Genomic DNA, 20881 nt, shown 5'->3' with positions numbered 1-20881 from the left:
TTCCAGTTTGTATCCTATAAGAGAAACAAGATATTAACCATCCGTTATACTAGAATAATGATTCCTAATTAAATGTATAACAGTTGAACTTTAGAACAAAGTTTGAGTCCAGTGGCACCTTTAAGAGCAACAAAGTTTTATTCAAGATACGAGTTTTCGAGTGCAAGCACACTTCCTTAGACAGCAGTTGAGCTTTACTTTACCTATAGCTAGAGCAATGGACGAAACAGTCTGTGTGATACTGATGTTCAGGTAAATTATCACATTGAAGGGTCCCCCCCGTCTGCACAAATTAATACTTGGATCCACTGAAACATTTCTTTGGACATTTCCATCAAGGAGTGCAACTTTATTGCCTCCCCTTTTTACAGCCTAAAATACTGTTCCTGGGCAGAGGTCTTCTGTCTCTCAGGAGCAGCATTTCAGCAGGCATTTGGGGCTGCAAAGGGGAGATAAGAAAGTCATGTTCTGCAAGTAGAAATGCTCCAGGGGATCCAATCCTAAACATATTTATTACGGAGAAACACTTATTGAACATAGTGAGTGAGCCTTCTGAGTTCACAAGCAAGAAATGAGGTGACAGACCTGAGATTGCATTATGAACTACACCACTTCAGACTGCAGCGATGAAGTAGCATTTTGGTATACTTCCCCATGTTAAAAGCTTCTAGCAAGTGAAAAAGGCAGCAAAACAAGCTAGTTCTCCATTTATGTGGAATTTAGGGCACAAAAGAACATTCAGAGTGAGAAAGCATTCCCCTCTGAAGAGGCCTAGCCCATTCTATCAGCTCCTGAAAATTTCCCCGATACAGGCTCAAAGCGGAAAACGTTTCTCTGTATCCCTGTCAAAAGAGTGCACCCTTCACCCATTGGTATGCTTTGAATTTCTTTGCTGGGGCCCGGTGAGCTGCTTCAAACGGCCTCCTCGCATATTTGACCTCTGTGCCCTTTAAAGGAGGACTGGGGTTCTGAAAAGCGGGCACCTCAGGCTGCCTGTTTGCGACTCATAATTCTGTCCTGATAACATTAAGCTAACCAGAGCCCGGAGTTCGATTTCTCGAGCGCACTACTAGGGGCGGGAATAGGGACTGATGGGTGCCCTGCCCTGCCCTGCATGGCGCGCTGCAGCCTCAAGGAGCGGCCGGAGACATGCATGGACTGACCCGCGCGCTTCAGACATGGTGGCCGCCTGGGGGTGGAGGCGAAGAGAAGCGCCTCACGGAACAAGGACGCCTCCCCACGCCAGGGCGGTCCAGTGGAGCATTAAGCCACGGGAAGACTAGAAGGACTCTAAAGGGGGAGAGGAATTAACACGAGTCCCGCCGTTCTTCACGTGCTCCGCAAACCAACACTGAGGAAGAAAGGAGCACAAAATAGAGTGGCGGTGGTGAAACAATTCACATGATTTTCTGTTTGGTGGGGAAGAGAAGAGGGGACACCCAGTACCCACAGCACGTTTTCCGATTACCCTGCTTACTATGTATTCAGGACAGGTCGGGCCCTTCTCCCGCCGGCGGGATTCAGTCTCCCAGCACCAGTTCGTAGCCCTTAATTTCAAAGACATCCCTGAGCTTGATCGCTTCCCCTCGCCCATCCACCACTTCCTGTCCCCCCCCCAATTCCTCACAGGGGACCGAATCTCGCCTGCTTCGATGTGCGGTACTATCCCACACCTAGGCGCCATTCTCTCCCTTCTCCCCTATTCCCCTTTGCGTCTCTGTCGCGTATTCCTCCCTCTATTTGATTTACCAGTACCTGGAGTGCGCGCATCGAGGGCGGCTTACCTTCTTTTCTGCTTATTCTCTGTCGAGCCCCGTTTCCCTGTCTCTGTCTAAACTCTAGGCGGAATTTCTTTGCCGGGTACTTTTAAAAACTTTGAATCTGGTATCCAAAACCAGAGCAGCCAATAGGGAAGGAGCTGCAGCACCCGACTCACCAATAAAGGAGAAGAGAGAGGCGGCGACCAATACCCGCTCGAGAGGGTGGAGCTACCGTTGAGGGTTTTTTCCCCCCTTGCTTTCTCCAGTCGAGACTTAAAGGCGACAAGCGCGAGGACGACGGTGGGTGGGGAAATATGGTCAGCGCGCGCGCGCGCCTTTACTTGCTTTGAGGAACTGGTTGAAGAAAGTTCGGAGCGCGGGAGAGGCTCCGGCGCCCGCCCAGTAACTCGCGCTCTCTTCTGCTAGGACATTCTATTGGGCAAAGTCTCTCCCTTCAAGCGCCAAAGGTTATGAAGGGGCAAGAGACACCGAAGGGCGCTTTTTCTGGCTGCCTATTACCCACCCGACCTTGTGTGAAGACTGGACGCTGAAACCGCCCTTGTGCATATCACCACTTTCTATAGGTTTTATATAATGCAGCTACGTCAAAAGATTGCTACATAAGATCCGATTCTTAAATCGAATCTTAAATAAGAAATCTGACCGTGCCCCCTAGAGCAAATACACTGGATTCCATGGCACTGTGTGTTCATTAATGCCTTAAAAGTAACTGACTATTCAGAGGCATTTGCAAAAAAATTTATCCTAAGGACAAATACTCCCTATTTCATGAGGAGAACAGAGAAGGTATCTGCCACTGTCTGCCCTCTAATCCCTGATGTTGTGGGGACTTCATGCAGCTATTGACTTTCAGCTCAACCTCCCTAACAGGGTTATTGTGAAGATAAAATGGAAGGAGAGGGGCACTCTCAGCTACATAAACTAAGCCAGCCTGCCTAACTCACTCTCAGTCTCTCAAATACACCATATAACAGAATAACAGGGTACCTATTTCAAACTGCAATCCTAAGCATACATATTTGAAACTAATACCGATTAACACCGATTAACATGACAATGTTTTGTTAGCCTTTGTAGCTAAGGAGGGTTCAGGCAAATGAGATAATGGATTTGAGACAGATCTCTCTCATCACCACTCACTCTTCCCTTTCCTAAAATGTGCCCCAGTTTTCTTAAGGGGGGGGGATGCTTTCAAAAATGAATCTATATTAGAAACAAATATGTGATGCCATTAGATTCAGTTTTAGGAGATCACTGGCCATCTGCCACTGGCTTTCTTGGAAGTGAATTGTGCCCTTTAGCTCAAGCTGTTTCCCATGCTTTGGTTTACAGTGGACAGCCACTCATTCATTGCAAAGAACACAGAAGACTTTGCTGAACCTAGCATTAACTTGTAAAACTATTTTCCAGCATTTAAATATTTTGTTACAGGAGGAAATAATTCCCTTGCTTCCCCTATACATGAACTGTATAGCAAAGCTCAGCCTAGGATATTATTGCAATAGTGCCCATAGTGCATTGCACACTATACTGTAAGCTTGCCCTGAGCCCGCGTGCGGGGAGGGCGGGGTATAAATAAAATTAAATAAATAAATAAACATTACTGATAAGCAATTTTGATATTTACACTGGGCTGCCATTCATATATGGAACCACAGCTCTTAAAATTACCCCTTTTAATGTGATAACCCTCAAACATATTCATGCATCTACCCTTTATCATCTTATTAGAATATCAGAGATGCAGAAATTGACATATTTCTTCTTCATCACTACCTCTGTGCATAAAAATAAAGCAACACGTCTAGCATAACTGGTTAACTATTTCACTAAATATGCAAGGTATTCTTGCTTAACATAGACCAAGATGGATAGCCATGTTAGTCTGTCTGTAGCAGGAGAAAAGAGCAAGAGTCCAGTAGCACCTTAAAGACTAAATAAATATGTGGCAGGGTATGAGCTTTCGTGAAGCATGCAGTGACTCAGAGAAGCTCATTCCCTGCCACATCTTTCATTAGTTTTTAAGGTGCTACTGGACTCTTGCTGTTTTCTACTACTAATATCAGTGTTAGATTCAGTATTGCTAATACTCAGATAATCTTGAAAAAAATTGAAACACTGTGGCTGCGGTCACACACACTAATCCACTTTCAATGCACTTTCCAACTGGATTTTGCCAGTTCACACGGTTTGAAAGAGATTTAGTGTGTGTGACTTCCGCCATAATATAGAAATATAAAATTGTTTCACCATATTAAATGCTCTTATTACATTAAGTCATGATTTCATTAAACTGTTGGTAAACGTTACTTAAATACATGAAATTTGTGCTGTCATCTGCATACTGTATTCCATGAAATTCATATAATTCAATAGTGGAATAGGAAGGCAGCTTCACTAGCAGGTCTTGTAGTTTTTGGAATAGTTAAATAAAGTGAACTATAACTCATACAAGTTTTAACTATTTTCAGATAATATAGTAACTATTCTTGTTAAAGACATCAGGCAATATTATGTCTATTATCTTATGATCTCAAGTTTTAGAATGACAGTGCCATAGATGTGATAATGAAATTATATATTTAGTGCATAGGCAGCATACATTGTTCACCCCCTACTCCATTAATCATAACCTCTCTGTGTGAGAATGTCCAGCTTAAATCTCTTCAGACATACCCCAATATGCAATATCAGCATTTTTAGGAGCAATTGCTATATATCTTTCTAGTCCAATGGTTGATTTTAAGGAGATATTGCATATTCATGTCTTTCTGAAAGACACAAATGATGTTTCTTTGAAACTGTCAGGCAGATGTTATTGTCTTCCCTTCCATGCACTTAGTCTCCATTTATTTGGCTCTGGTGATACAGCAGGCAGATGTAAAGGAGCTTGGATTGCTTTCAAGACAGGTTTTCTGAAGGGTTTAGGTCATAAGACAATCATCACTCAGAGCTGCCCATGATTGAGGAAAGAAAGCATGCTGGTACAATAGAAAAAAGGAGCTGTGGTGGCTGAAGTGGTTAAGACGCTGAACTGCAGGCTGAGGAAGGTTGGTAGTTCAGCAGTTCGAGACCCGGGTGCCGCATGACAGAGTGAGCTCCCGTCTCTAGTTCCAGCTCCTGCCAACCTAGAAGTTCGAAAGCAAGAAATTGCAAGTAGATAAATAGGTACCACTTCAGTGGGAAGGTAACAGCGTTCCGTGCACCTTGGTGTTTAGTCATACCGGCCACATGACCACGGAAACGTCTTCGGACAGCGCTGGCTCTTCGGCTTTGAAACGGAGATGAGCACCTCAACCCTAGAGTCGGATTCGACTGGCTTTTGAGCAAGGGAACTTTTACCTTTTTAAAATAGAAAAGACCTAGACTTGAAAAACAATATACTAATAGCCAAGAGGCCCCCTCTGTGCAGATAGCTAAATCCGCACATCTGCACATCGGGGGCACTTGGGGGGCAAAGAGATTTTCCTGCACACTTGGGGCAATCCCCAGGTGTGCACAAAAATCTGAAAAGTTAAAAAAAGTATACAGGGGATACTTAAGTCCCAAAAATAACTACAACTGCTTGCTCTGGGCATGCACAGGGAACTCACTCATTGAGGCATGGGAACAGCTCGAGGGAAGCTGCCACGCCACTAATGGTTCCGGCTGCCAGCTCTTCTGTCTGTTCCCAGCCTCAGTTGTTTGGAATTAGTGGCAAGGACACTGAGCGCAGCTGTGAGCCCGGCCGCCCTTCCCATCTATCCCCTGGTAAGGCCTCACCGGCAGCCTCCTCGCTTCCCCTGAGGCTCTGTTGTGCTGGGTCAGTCTCCCACGCCCCGGGTGCTGTTGCCCAGATATGTGTTGGGGGAGCCTTGGAGACAAGAGAAGGAAGGGGGGAAGGAAGCAGTTCTGAATGAGCCACCGAGAGAGGAACGGGGGGGGGGTCTTGGCAAGGTTGTCCGGAGCAGCTCTAAACAAGCCACCGAGGGGGAGGGGGAGTCAGTGGGTCTGACAGCTGCAGGGGAGCCTGGAGAGAAAGTGAGTGTGTGTGATTAGATTCCCCCCCCCCGCCGCCGCTTGTATCTTCTACTCTATCTTTCATGTGATTTATGTCAAATAACAGATTTAGTTCTTCACACTGGAAGCAGAAAGCTCTACTGAAAGTAGCTATTTGTACTTGAATTAGATTTCTTACAACATTCAGGATAGTACTGTAAGGAAGGCAAAAAAAAAGAAAGAAGAAGAGCAGATACTTTCCAATATTCTGTATTTGTGTTGCAAGACATGGTTCCCACATATTGTGAATTAAAACAGTCGATCCAAGCAAGGTCACTTGAGTGGAACTTAAAAAGATGAACAGATAGCATAGCCTTATAAAGAGGTTCTTTGAGCATTTCTTGCCAACCAACTTGCATTGTAGTGATGAAAGAACATGAAAAGGGTAAACATCGCATCTAGTACATCATAATCTTAAGATTTTGTTTTATCAAAGCTTACAGAGAATGACTGGCCCAAGGTCCACTAGTGAATTCTGTGATAAGTAGAGATTTGAACTGTTCTCCAGATACAACCAACCAACTTGCATTGTAGTGATGAAAGAACATGAAAAGGTACATCTAGTACATCATAATCTTAAGATTTTGTTTTATCCAAGCTTACAGAGAATGACTGGCCCAAGGTCCACTAGGGAATTCTGTGATAAGTAGAGATTTGAACCGTTCTCCAGATATAGTTCACCATTTTAACACTACACCACATTAGCGTTTTGAGAAACAGCAGGTCTCTGGAGAAGTTACTTAAACATTTTCCAAATAGATACAATATTTTTGTACTTCATGATAATGAACTGATTTTCATATGAACATATAGTTGAGAATCCCCTAATATCACCAAATCTGACTTCACTGATCTGAGGAATTCTGCTTTCTCCCTAATACTCATCTAGGTCCAGTTTTCAAACCTCTATAATATCCCTGCATAATTTTAATGCCGCCTGTTGCACTACCCATCAGCTTGCTGTTTAACAAGGGGTCTAAAGAATCATATGCCTTAATCTGTTGTATCTTGAAAACTTTCAAACACATGGCAGGATGAAGGCAATGCAAGATAAATACAGGACTCAGCCTGCTAGAGGTTAGACTCTTCAGTCTATACCTGCACCATTAAAAGAATGAAATGTCATGGAACTGCTACGAAATTTCTCAAGGTCCACTGAATACACCAGTGAAGGATTTTCTAGCTTAGTCACTGGTTCAGCATTTCAGAGTTCCTAAATTTGAAAAATACTGTGTTAATCCCTACAAATATTCTCTAGCCATTCTACAATAAATGCTGAACTAAAATATGCTACTGAAGATCTTATTGGTTCCTTTTAGCTGAATTTACCCCTTGGAATGAGTACTGTTTTGCACCTACTGTAAGATTATATACCCTGCATAGGGAAAGTAAAAGGAAGATTTCTGGCCCTATGTAGTACCCTGACTGTCCTAAGCAAACTTCAGTCCCACCCAGTTTAGATCAAGTTTTTAAAGTGCATTAAAATAGCTGTTACTGGGATTCTTTTCATGAGATAATTAACAGCTTGTGAACAAAACTGGGAACTCCCTGCCTAGATAAATAATTTGACCTGAGATTGCCTTAGAGCAGGGAGGAGGTGGGCAACCCACTGAAAGAAGTAATACATAAACAAGCAGTTGTGTTACAAACTAGGCCAATTTGTATACAGTGACATGTTAATTACTTATAGTTTTTATTTTCTTATCTCAGACCTACACCTAGCCACTTGCCTATGAAGCGTCCCTCTCCCTCTCTGTGCTTTCTCACTTCAAAGTTAGAAGAAGATGGAGAGAGCAGCATGCAGGTAAAATAACGTTTAACACAAGGGCTACACATTGGCTATCTTCCACAGTGTCAAGTCTATGCTGAAGCTGATAAGATGACAGAGTCCTGCTTTCAGTCTCTAAACGCAGTGCTATGAGGCAGGCTCTGAAGTTGCACTGCCCATGATTAATCATCACCCACAGTGGAAGAGTGGGAAGCAGCACACTGGGATGGTGCATGGGTGAGGGAGACGGACACAAGCGTTTAGACTAGACAAATTCTTCAACTGAACGTAAGTACTTAGCTAGGCTAAGCAATCAGGCTCAGATGTCAAAAAGTTTGTTAGTTAGAGAGCAGAGAGACACAATAAAAAACAACCCAATCTTATGAACTACTGTGGCAGCACAGCAACTTTGCTTCTGTCGGATTATACATAAATTCAATTTGCAAATCCAGTCCTAAACACCACTTGAAGCAAAGCTGAACAGGAGTCCTGCAGCCCTTCAAAGACTGACAAGTTGTTAGTTTAGTATATAATCTAGTTCCACTAGATTCCTGATTATTTTTTGTTACAACCATATAACACTGCAACTGCTCTGGGGCATTTAATTTGGGAATCCCATTCAAAACAGTAAGATTACAGGTTACATTATCTGGATTTAAAAGTTATCAATATTGTAAGACTGGACAATGTAAATGACAGAGAGTTTGAAAGCAGTTATTTTCTCAGTTTTTTGCTTACATCTGCAGAATATTACACCACTGCTCACTCGAGTGGAAACTAGAGTCACTCCAAATACAAACTAAAAATTGCATGCCTGAAGCAATTATCGCTCTTACAAAAGCATTACAGATTAATCTCAGAAAGCTGTTTAGGTCTATCACCTGAGCACTTTTCTCTGGCAGAGGGGAACCCCTAACTTAGGTGGGACCAAGCAAACAAGCGTGCAGCTAGTTTAGTTGCTTTCCCATACCTGCGGAGATAGAATGTGATGAAGATCAGCTCAGCCTGGTTGGGTTACTTTCTGAAATGACTTCCATTAGAGTCTCATAGTCAGCATATTCTCTTAGAGCCTGTATCAGTTCATCTAGCAGTTCTTCTCCCAACAGGAACCTTTCAATGTGATACACTGATCTGGTTATTCTGTGGTCAGTAACTCGATCCTGTGGAAAGTTGTAGGTTCTGATCTTCTCGGATCTTCCTTTGGTCCCAGTCTATTCAGAAGACGAGAAACAAAAATCACATACTGTTATACATTGCAGTGTTTGTTGAATATTCTGACAACAGTACTTTTCATGGAAGTAGCTATAGTTCCCTTGGGGAAGGAAGAAGTAATGTAATGTAGACTCATAAATACATTATCATAAGCAACAACAAGGAAAGCTCCTTCCTGAGAGTTCAGTAAGACCTTGTTAAAAATACAGAAGATCTCAATTTTCATTTAAAATACCAATACACTTCAAGCAATTGTTTTGTTCTTTGGTAAAAGAGTTACCAAAAATTGTAAAAGCATTTATTAATTTTGTTCTTTGGTAAAGAAGGAGCATTAACACCACACTAGGCTACATTCTTACAGACAGCAAAGCATTGTTACATAATTTTAAAATCTTGAGGGGAAAAGCAATCTAAAAGTTTGACCAGTAACACATATTAACTCAGTGAACCCAGAAGCCCTCCACACTACTACAGATAAACAGATGGTGTGTGTGAGAGAGTGGTCTCTATATATCCCCCTTCGGATATGGAGGAAATGGGGGAAGATCCAATAAATACAACTGAAACTTCACATCCAGTCACTGCATGCAGACATCTCTAACTAGGGTATCTCCTTTGCACATGAGCAGACATACCCCCGCCCCCCCCAATCAGAACATTGATTGTTGAATGATCCAGGCTTTCCCGCATAAACTACTCCCTACCATGACTAATTTGGCTGGGACCTCAAGTTAAGATGGGGCCTCAATGCTTGTTAATTTTTTTGGCATCTGGTAAATTTCACAAGCAGACCAAAATGTGATGACACACTCAGCTTAGAGCTGTAAATTTAAACAAATACAAGACTTGATTTGTTCTACCATGACCAATTTGGCTGGGACCTCAAGTTAAGATGGGGCCTCAATGCTTGTTAATTTTTTTGGCATCTGGTAAATTTTACAAGCAGACCAACACGTGATTGGCACACTCAGCTTAGAGCTGTAAATTTCAACAAATAAAAGACTTGATTTGTTAAAAATATGCAATTTTGTTAACTCATAAGGATTTTGTCACAGTAAAGAGGTTAAATGTTCATAAATATAAATAAAATATATCACCATTTTAAGTTTTCATTATAGCCAGAGTCTCCAAAAGACAAAAAGTGGCCCAGACCTCTTTAGACTTCTGAGAGGTTCAACTCCCTACACACTCAAAACTAGTTATGTCAAATTAAAGGAACCTGCTCTTCTGAGAGTTTGAAATAGAACCGTTCAATGGCAGACAAATTATGTGGGGCTTCTGCTCCTTCATTTTAGCTTGCCTTTAACTAATTTTACATCATTTCCTGTCCTTTCATAAATCTCTATCCTTTTCTACATTATTCACTATGCTCTATTAACATCCTGAGTTTTTCACTCTATACCTATGCCTTGTATCTCAATCAGGAGTCTCTCAGGCTTATGTACAAATAATATACAGTTTATTATACAAGCCTCTCACCAAATCTTTACACAGAGTGACGTAATGCTCCGCTGCGCTCGCATTCCAAGAAGGAATGAACAGTTCTGTACAGCACTGAATATATACAACCACTGGCCAATCACAGCCAGTGCTGAGTCACTGTGACTCAGTGCTAATTAGCTCCAGCAGTAGCCAGCCAGAACCGGTCAGAGCCAGCTCTAATGACACTTAGAGCTGTCAGCTCCTGTCAGTTAGATGCCTATGATCTACAGCATGACTTAACATATACAGAATACTGACACCCAAACCCCACCCTCCATCCCCCAAATCTCTAGGTATTTCCCAACCCAGAGCTGGCAACCCTAGCCCCTCCACCACAAAGTGGGGCTCAGTTCACAGCAGTATAAAAACAGAGGTAGTAAATATAGTTAAAAGTGTATAAAATACAGAGCATAAAAAACAAACAATTTACAATTTACCTTAGAGACCAATACAATGTTTAGGAGTTGGAGCTTTTGAGAGTCAAAGCTCCCTTTTTCAGACACTTCCTTTCACTCTCAAAAGTTCATACCTCCAAAAATCTTGTTGGTCTCTAAGGTGCTACTGGACTCAAATCTTATACTATAAAACCAACACAGCTACCTTCTAAAACTATGAAAAAAATAAAATTACACTGAATGGGGAAAGGACAATTCACTTCAGAGAGACATGCAACTCAATTTAAAGTTATTCAACTACTTTTTTTATCTGTTAAGTCCTAAGAGCAAAATGTAGTCAAAGTATATGTTACTGAAGGTGTGGCCTTGCAGAATCTGGTGTGCATTTGTCAGACAACTAAAGCAAAATTCTGTGCCACAGAACATCCTCCCCACGGCTTTTCTAAACTGTTTTGGAAATGCCTGAAAAATAGTTCACACAGATAATGGAACTGCAACAATAGTTCTGGCCTGTTAAAATTACAGTGGAAAGAAGAGCTATTGTCTCAAGACTAAAAATGAAAAGCATAACAAAAGCTGCATATGTAAGCCAAAGTGAGAATCTGACAATTGGGCCATACTTTTACTACTGGAGGATTATTCAGGAGGAAAACAAGCACGTGAAGAAGCCAACTTTGTAGACAGAGTGCTTTACCAGTGTTATTAAAGTTATACTTCTGAAAACTTAACAGAGTCTGGGGAATTTATATATCCAATCAAAATGTATCTGGTCAAAACTAGTCAAGAATGCATGTGTTTAAGCAATCTTACGTTACAACTGAATTCTCACATGGCTACTTCACAAGAGATTTTTTTTTAAAGTACGCATTTACATATTTACAGTATACATTAAAAACTACATGTTTACAAATGAGTCTGTCACACAGCTGGGATTGGCTGTGGCTTTTTATCTACGGCTGAGCTGCATGACCCAGGCTAGCCTGATCTTGTCACATCTCAGAAGCTAAGCAGGGTCAGCCCTGGTTAGTATTTGGATGGGAGACCACCAAGGAATTCCAGGGTCTCTGTGCAGAGGCATGCCCTGGCAAATCACCTCTGTTACTCTTGCCTTGAAAACCCTATGGGGTTACCATGAGTGGGCTGCAATTTGATGGCACTTTACACACACACTTTTTCTACCATAGATTCGCAACCATATGATCAACTTATATCAAGCCAGAGCACCAGTCCCCCCTCTATTTTGCCTGGCTGCAACTCTCTGGGGTCTCCAGTTTGGATTTTCCAAGCCTTACTATTTGAGATCCTTTTTAACTTGAAGTGCGAGACACTAAACGGGTACTTTCTGTGTGCCAAATATGTGTTCTGCTACTGAATTATATCACCACCACCTCAGCATTTAGGGATAAATCATGAGATGAGACCGGTAACTGTCTGAGCATGACAGGAGATTTTACCACAGAAGGAAAATATATTTTAACTCACCTGTGGGAATGTGGACTATTCGAACAGCACTGTCTGTGGTATTCACATGCTGTCCACCAGCCCCACTGGCTCGTTTTGTTTCAATACGTAAGTCCTTGGGATTAACTGTCAGATTTATCTGCAGCAAGAAAATATATTTTGCTTATCCTCTGCAAGGTACTGTCCATTAATCTAATGAACAAATTGTTTTTATTCCAACAAGAAATATAATTTGTTTTCCTTGGGAGATCTGACATCTTTTACAACAGTTGGTCTTCCTTTTCTGAATAGATGGACTAGATGGGCCACTGGCCTGATCCAACATTGGCTTCTCTTATGTTCTTATGTTCAAATAGCAGAATTGAATTCAGATGGGGCTCTCTGAAAGCACAATGAGAAAAGCAAAACTTCATACCTCCGTGGGTTGTGGTAATACTGCTACTGTCATTGTGCTAGTATGAATGCGGCCTTGCTTCTCTGTCTTAGGCACTCGTTGTACACGATGTACTCCTCCTTCAAACTTCATACGTCTATAAGCTTCAAGACCACCTATACTGGCAGATGCATGTCTCAAACCACCTTAAATTAAAATATAAAGACCTGAACGTAAGCAAACATTGTAATGCAACTGGAAGAGCTTGTTAAAGGATTGATATAGTGATGCAATAGATTTTTAGCCAAGGAGTAAAACATGTCTTTTGCTTTATGCTTTTTTCCAGTGTCTACTTTTGAGTCACTTAATATTTATTGCTTATAATTAGTATTTCTCCTACCACATAAGAGGTATGCGACAATCCTCACTACAACATGACAAAACTTTCTGAGATCAGACTTCCTCTAAACATTAGCAACTCTTCTACTTCTCCATGTCTGAAACATCTTACCTTCCCCATATCCTATTGGCTACACCTTTTTAAAATGCTCAAACTCATTTTTAAAGATGGCCAACTGTATATCCTAGCCTTAGCATCAATGTAAAAAGTTAGAACTACATTATTGTCTTCTGTGCCCAGTAATGCCCACTGACATCTATATAAATGTGTAAAAAAAACCCAGATGAAATGTTACTTTAATTCAGTAATTTATTTTATTTTATTTATTTATTTTCATTTACAGTCCACCTTTCTCACTGGGACTCAGCATGAATTACAAGTAAAACAGACCTATTCAGTCAATGAATGAGCTAATTACAAAATATGATAACATTTGAACAATAATTGAATCTAACAGCGAGGCAACCCAAAGCAGAACTTGCTCAGCACTGAAAAGCAGTTCACGACAGGAGTGTCAGAACCACCTAGATGCACCTTCTATTTATTATGTTTTTCTCTCATCCTTCTTCCAAGGAGCTCAGGGTGCAACACATGGTCCTTCCCTCCTTCACAACTGCAATCATTTCTGTATTTGTTTGTACTTCTCATCTATGCTTTTTCTTTTCTGCACCTAAGTTCCATCCTTCAACATGATCAGGCACATGATGGATAACTTCTGATTCATCTGCCTGACAGAAATCCCAATATTAAATGTTCTTTTCATCTAATAAACACAGTATGAAACACTTGTTTCTGAACCAAGAATCTAGATTCTGTCAAATCCAAACAACATATCTTTATGAAAGAAGAATAGGACATTGATATGGAGCTATCTTAAGGGGTTTTTTTTAATTCTGGCCAAAGAGGAGCTTTGGCTACTTACCTATATCACTGGACATATATTCCAGAATTTCAAAACTCCAATTTTTATATGCAGCGTAGTGTTCATACATGTCAAACATTTCTGCTGTGAAGAGCATTGCTTCCTGCCCTCCAACTCCAGCCGATACTTCCAGGATGAGATCACTTTCATCTATTTCTTCTGAAGGAATCAAAAGCAATACTACCTGTAACACACAACAGTATGGCATTCTAATTTATTTTTTTTACTAACAATAACATTCCTTTCATCTGACCTAAATCACACTTCATCTTGTTGGAATGGCACAGAACACTATCCCACATCCTTTAACTGATGGTGGGACACTCTCTGGAAAATCCATTACCTACAAGAATTCCTTACCTATACAAGACTATGGAGTTTTTCTCCATTAAAGTATTAGGTATTGGAACTTGTTGGCAGTACACTCAAGACTGAAGAGAAGAAGAGATTGAATTTATACCCCACCCTTCACTACCTGAAGGAGTCTCAGAGTGGCTTACAATCTCCTTTCCCTTCCCCTCCCCACAAAAGACACCCTGTAAGGTAGGTGGGGCTGAGACAGCTCTTTTGAGAACTGCCCTTAAGAGAACAGCTCTGAAAGAACTTATGACTGACCCAAGGTCACACCAGCAGCTGCATGTGGAGGAGTGGGAAATCAAAAGGAAGTACTTAAAACACATAATGCACAATTAACTCATTGAATTCATTACCATGAGATGTGGGGACAATCATTTCCTTAACGGGGAAGACAAACTCAACGAAAATAACTGAATGAATATTTGCTCTAAATTGCTGGTGGCAAACATGCAAAAGCTTCACCCCTATTTGTGGGTATTCAGAAGGATCTAACTGGCCACCAGTGTTCCCTCTAAGCTGAGTTAGTGTGAGCAGCTAGCTCACAGTTTTTTAGCCTCCAGCTCACAGATTTTTGTTTTAGCTCAGGAAGGATGGCTCCAGAGCAAAATAATTTATGCAGCAGCCAAATCGCTTGCTCACAACTTTAATGCCAGTAGTTCACAAAGTAGAATTTTTGCTCACAAGAGTCCACAGCTTAGAGCGTGCATTGCTGGCCACCGATGGAAACAGAATACTAGTCTAAATAGCCCAGAATATTTGATCTAGTATGCCAGTTCTTATGTTCTTAGAAATCATTAGACAGAATAAATTAAACAATGTACCTGGGTTTCTATAAACTTCTGTGCTGTAGTGGCTAGAATGTCAGACTCAGGTTCAAATCCCCACTCTGCATGGAAGCCTGCTGGGTAACCTTGGGTGAGTCACACACTCCCAGCATAACCTACCTCACAGGGTTGGTGAGTATACAACAGAGGAAGTGACAACATCGTAAAGCACAGTTGGGTCTCCAATGCATAGGAAGTAGGATATAAGTGAATAAATAATGTACTCTATTTCTGTATTACTCCCATGTCCCACTCAATTTTCCCACAATGCAGCTTTTCATTTGAACAATAACTTTCCCATAGTACATTTCTCTTGTTATCTGCTGTGCTAAATTTTTCTCTACAGCCCATCTTTTATATCTTGAGAATTATTCGAAATGTGACTTTTGCAGCATGGCTGCCATTGCAAAATAAATACCTCACAGTCAGATCCCATGACATAACTTTTGGTCCTATGGGAATTAACCACACTCACTTCCTCCTTCCCCCACCTTGCAGCTGCTGATGCTAGTTGGCTAATCACCCAAGCAACTCAAATATCCATATATTACTAAGTGAAAGTGGGTGAGGGGATCTTCCTTTGCAATAGTAACCACACCTCAAAAGGTGGCATAAAATGAGCCTCCAAGAGGAGGCTTTTCTTTTTGGGAAATATGAGAGAAACTCCTCTGCTGCAGAATATTTGTTACTAGGGAAGCTGTACTGACAAAAAGACCCTCTCTAGACCTTCTTCGGATGCCTTTGTTCACTAGATGATCACATTCTTTCTAGGAAACATTTGTTTATAGTACTTAATTCCTGAATCCTGACCTTTAATATTAGAAAGCACTGTACCATTGATTGCGTGGCAGGTATCTTTCCCTCCAATCCTCTGGATAGTACTTGACAAAGCATGATGAGATAGTGTCGTACATTAGGAAGCAAGCAGAGGTGTGAGGCTAAAATGGAGGAGAGGAGAACAATGTAAGCTGCTTTGGAATCCCATTGGGAGAAACGTAGAAAGCACTGTACCATTGATTGCGTGGCAGGTATCTTTCCCTCCAATCCTCTGGATAGTACTTGACAAAGCATGATGAGATAGTGTCGTACATTAGGAAGCAAGCAGAGGTGTTGTGAGGCTAAAATGGAGGAGAGGAGAACAATGTAAGCTGCTTTGGAATCCCATTGGGAGAAACGCAGGGTATAAATGAAGGTAAAATAAGTAACAAGGTAAAACAGCAGCCATACATTATCTCCAACATGTCATTCTAGCCCAAGGCACTCCTCAATGAGCAACACCTACACATGTATCCAGTGTTTACATGTGCACTACCTAGTTAATTATGACGGATAAGCAACTATTCCAAAGACTAGGGATTTGAACCGGGGCATTGTAGATCCCAGTCTGACACTCCAGCCACTACCTTACACTGACTAGGAAAAAAGGATTTAATATTCCTTCTGACTGAGAACACACCTGTGATTAAACTGTGTTAAGTTTCAAATTAACCCTTGCTCTTTTGCAATCACAAATGAACAATCATAGTGTTGAGAATGAAGTACCTGTCGTTTCAGTTCTGCTATCTCTTTGCAACAGGAAACAACTTCCATCTCTGCAAGCTTCCGCAAATCTTCATTTTCATCTAGAATACAGTATACTATTTTATAGCCATTAAAGGTTATATATTTTTCATTAATATCACAACTACAAATATTGTGTTAAGCTTCATAGCCATAAATTTTCATTAATATCACAACTACAAATATTGCTTCATAGCCATAACCATTTATGAAAATATTCTTCCTTTTGTCGTTTCTACATGTGGAGCATGAACCATTGCAGTTCTCTCATTTCATTTACTGCTCTTATGACTACAGTCTTGAGCAGTTCAACAACAAAACAGCAATAAGAATAATAACAATAAATAATAGTAACAATAATAGTAGTGATAATATAACAATAAATACACCATAAATGACAATAAATACAGCAAATACACCTATAAGTAAAGGTAAAGGTTTCCCTTGCTTCAAAGCTAGTCAAATCTGACTCTAGGGGGAAGTGCTCATCTCTGTTTCCAAGCCAAAGAGCCAGCGCTGCCTGAAGACTTCTCCGTGATCATATGGCCAGCATGACTAAACACCAAGGCACACAGAACGCTGTTACCTTCCCACTGAAGCAGTACCTAGTTATCTTCCTTTCGAACTGCTAGGTTGGCAGGAGCTGGGGCCAGAGACAGGAGCTCACTCCGTCTGGTGGCACTAGGGTCTCGAACTGCCGAACTACAGACCTTCCAGTCTGCGGCTCAGCGTCTTAACCTCTGAGCCACCGCAGCCCTAAAAACACCTATAGCAGCAGCTAAAACATCAAATTATCCAGATCTAACTATCCATTAGATTTGATTACATAAGATAAAAAATTAGCAATGACCAGGGTAATATCTTGATCACTTCCAGTCAGAAGAATTTGTAACTTACAGTGGGCTGGAAGACTACCCAGGTCCTTTAAAAATGGAAAGATAAACATGATTCTGTACCTCTGAAATTTTGGATGGTCCAATAAACAATGAAATAAGGTATCAAGGCTCCTTGTGTCACAACTACAAAGCCTATCAGCTAATGAGATCTTCCCAAAATGGCCAAAAAGTTCTGCCACTGAGACTGAATTAAAATGAGCCAGCAGGAACGCTTGTCAATATTTAGGAGCCGTCAGATAATCAAAATAACCTGGGCTGAATTTTGAGTAAACCAGTCCTAGATAGAGCAAACTCTATGGGCCTGAAATCTAGTGCTGGATTCATCCAAAACATAAAGATGTCTCAAAATCAAATTTCTAATAGAGGTCAAACCAACCAATCAATATAATTGGGGGAAACCCTTAAATAGCCCAGGTGGGAGGTTTCTGCCAAGATGTTTTAAAGGTGTCCTTCCTCAATACATGGAGTCCACTCATTTCTGGAGAGGCAAAAGTTAGCGTGAGCCAAAATCTATAGGTAGATGCCAAGGCCCTTGCCTCAAGGAAGCACACACTTACTTCAGCTCTCAATACAGTTCCTGCCACACAACAAGGAGCTCCTGTAATTCTTCAAAAAAATCTAGCAGAAAAAATATCGAGCTGATCATGACAGCCAGAGATCCAAATTGGGGCACCGTATAGCAACTGGGCTCCTACCTTAAATTTATATACTGTGAGTGACACATTGTTGTTCAGTCCCATTCAGAAAAAGAGTGAACTTTATTTTGGCCCCAGGCACATGGGCCGGATATCGCGGGGGGGAGGCGTGGCTAATGCCCCGGCGCAGTTTGATCAGCGATTATGCGATCAGACACGCCAGCAGCACAGCACGGGTCCTTCCCTCGGCGCCAGTGGGTAAATGAGGCACCGGAGGGGAATGCCACGCGCCGGCGCGAGCACACCATGGGTATCTGGAGGCAGCCCGTGGCAAACGTTTACATTTGATGTAATATATTCCTTGGAGGTACTAGTTTTTAAACTTGCATTGTCGGCGGTAAGCCACGGGTGTGCTCCACTTCCCAGATGTTGGGGTGTGATTGCGCCCGGATAATCCGCCCACCTTCTGTCCCTCTCCTGCGGTAACTTTGCCGTGTGACCGGGGCCTTAGACTGGCAGCTAGATCCTGAACACATTTCAGCTTGCACCTTTAAATTCTATAGCATGTTCTTTAACAGAGCAAATGAATTCCTATGAAATAAATCAGATTTTCAGCTATGAATATTTAGGGTATAAGATATTTTCTGATTCTCTCTTACACTGATAATCAAAGGTAAGTTTTCATTTTTAAGGGTCAACAGAAATATTTTGCTTACTTCTTCTTTAGAATGTGTTTAAACAGCCCCTTTTATAAACCTTTGTCAAGAGGGCATTTCTGTCAGATTGATCCAAGATAAATGTCTAATATCTTCCTTCAGTAATTCAGTTTGCTTTACTCAGCAAAGTCATCTGCTTTGACGGCTGCAGACACCTTGACACCATGCATTCAGTCCCAATGCCTGGAACTCACTGAAGTCTACATAGCTCACCCTGACCCTGAGCCAGCCACTCACTCGGAGCATAATCTATCCCTCAGGGCTGCTGAGAGGATAAAATGCAGGAATGAAGAATAATGTTGTAACCCTGTTTGGGTCACCACTGGGGAGAAAATCAAAACATAAATATCTAAAGAAATTAATGAAGTGCTGTGGGAGGATGGGCAGGTCACCAGTGAGCTTTTGTGGCAGAGTGGTGATTCAAAACTGGGTCTCCCGAATCCTTGTCTGGAACACCTACCACTACACAGCACTTCATGGGACAGCGGCTATTGAGCAGTAGCAAGCAGCTGGGCCTGCATGAGTTATGCAGGAAAGGAGACATCGAGGGGAAACAGAAATGGATCCAGGCACAATGGCTGCAATTACGGTTGGGAAGAAACTAGGTGTGTGTCACCTGCCGAATTCCTGCCTCTCAAAGGAACCGTTACAGAACACGGGTGACGCTGGTGTCATGTACCAGAAGCGGGCAGCGTCCCTGGAAGCGACAAGCACTGGCCGAGGGCTCACCTTCCCGTGCCAGGCGTTCAGTGTCGCGCAGCTCCTGCTCCTTGGCCGTCAGGAGGCGAATCAGCGCCGTCAACTGCGGCCGGGGCCTGCTACAGTGCTCTGACTGCTGCTGCCGCTCCAGGAAGCGCTGCAGAAGCGGCATGGCGAACAGCTCATGCACATCAGGCAGACTACTGAGCGAGCGCTGCGCCGGCTTCTGCCAGCTCGGCCTCCTCACGAGAACAACGGAAAGCCCGGAAGGGCAGCTGAGCCGTCGCCCCTCCCGCAGCAGACTCCGCGCCAGGCAACGCCACATGCCCCCAAACAATCACAGCCTTCTGGGGGACAACAGCCGATTCCGGTCACGTGGTAGGCCACTTCCTGAAACGGGCCAACCCGGCTGCTTAGCTTCAGGTACGTTTTGGTTGCCGGGAGGGGGAAGAAAGGAAACCCCACTTCCGGTTGTCATTTGGTTGTGGGAGGCTGTCTTCGGTTCATATCTCTGCGGTGCCCCACAGACCCAGAATGCTCAGGTGCTGCATAAGGACTGGGAAGTGTTAATGTTGTCCCCCTTCCTTCACTGTTTACGGTTCACTCTTGTCTGTTTTAAAAAATATTCGTAGATATTCACCATAGACGGTTCCCCCTCAGCTCGTTGCGCGTGCGCTCTCTACTCGAGATGTTCGAAGGCGCTCCGATCTGTAGATGGCGGTTCCCTCCCTTCGGTAACTTCCGGACAGGCTCGTGTCTGCTCATGGATTGGTCTAGACTAGAGGCGATTGTGATGAGAAAAAACTGGCTGGAGTTCGCCTGCAATTGGAAGTAGTCGTTTTGCGAGACAGTTGGCAGAGCTGACCTAGGATTATTTCGTCCTCGTTGATTGTCTGTTACGTTGACTGATGAAAGGATATAACAAGTTTGTTACTTCGCTGGAGTCTGTTTAAAAGCATCGCTGAACATTTTGGCGTAAATATCTTCCTCTTAGCGTGCCAATGCTAATCAAATGACATCCTCAGTGAGGACTAAACGATTACAATAAAAAGCAGCGACAAAATAAACATTTAAATTACAGTAACGACAGCTAGGGGCGAAGGGGTTGCCAAAAACCATAAAAAGATTTCTAGCTGGTCAGTACAAAGGAATTGGCATGCAGTGTTCACTTTAAACGTTTTATTCAGTTTTAAATGAATGTTATTGAATCAATAACTAAACTAACTGGTCCTTATAAATGGGGTTCCTGTGCCCTCTCATGCAGTCTTATCAGCCTTCCTGCACATTTATGGTTATTAGTCTGGCCTTTACTACTGCTTTCTATACTATTATCTGTCTGGATCTGTGGGGCATAGTTGAGCA

At 42.2% G+C, this 20881-nt stretch overlaps 1 protein-coding gene across 1 annotated transcript; it reads right to left on the bottom strand.

Annotated features, from left to right (window-relative positions):
* Nucleotides 1-8516: 8516 nt before the first annotated feature.
* On the bottom strand, nucleotides 8517-19889 carry MTRF1L (mitochondrial translational release factor 1 like). The gene is made up of 7 exons (XM_015409573.1): nucleotides 19550-19889; nucleotides 16556-16635; nucleotides 13833-14016; nucleotides 12553-12716; nucleotides 12159-12276; nucleotides 11391-11452; nucleotides 8517-8798 (listed from the first exon to the last, which is right to left on the bottom strand). The coding sequence occupies exons 1-7, from the start codon at nucleotides 19842-19844 to the stop codon at nucleotides 8583-8585; spliced, it is 1119 nt and encodes a 372-aa protein (XP_015265059.1). The 5' UTR covers nucleotides 19845-19889; the 3' UTR covers nucleotides 8517-8582.
* Between the last annotated feature and the right edge of the window lie 992 nt (nucleotides 19890-20881).

This window comes from Gekko japonicus, unplaced genomic scaffold (assembly GCF_001447785.1).
Source record: "Gekko japonicus isolate JY-2015 unplaced genomic scaffold, Gekko_japonicus_V1.1 scaffold1916, whole genome shotgun sequence".
Lineage (NCBI taxonomy): Eukaryota > Metazoa > Chordata > Lepidosauria > Squamata > Gekkonidae > Gekko > Gekko japonicus.
The sequence above is the reverse complement of the archived record's forward strand: the minus strand, read 5'-3'. Positions and strand labels throughout refer to the sequence as shown.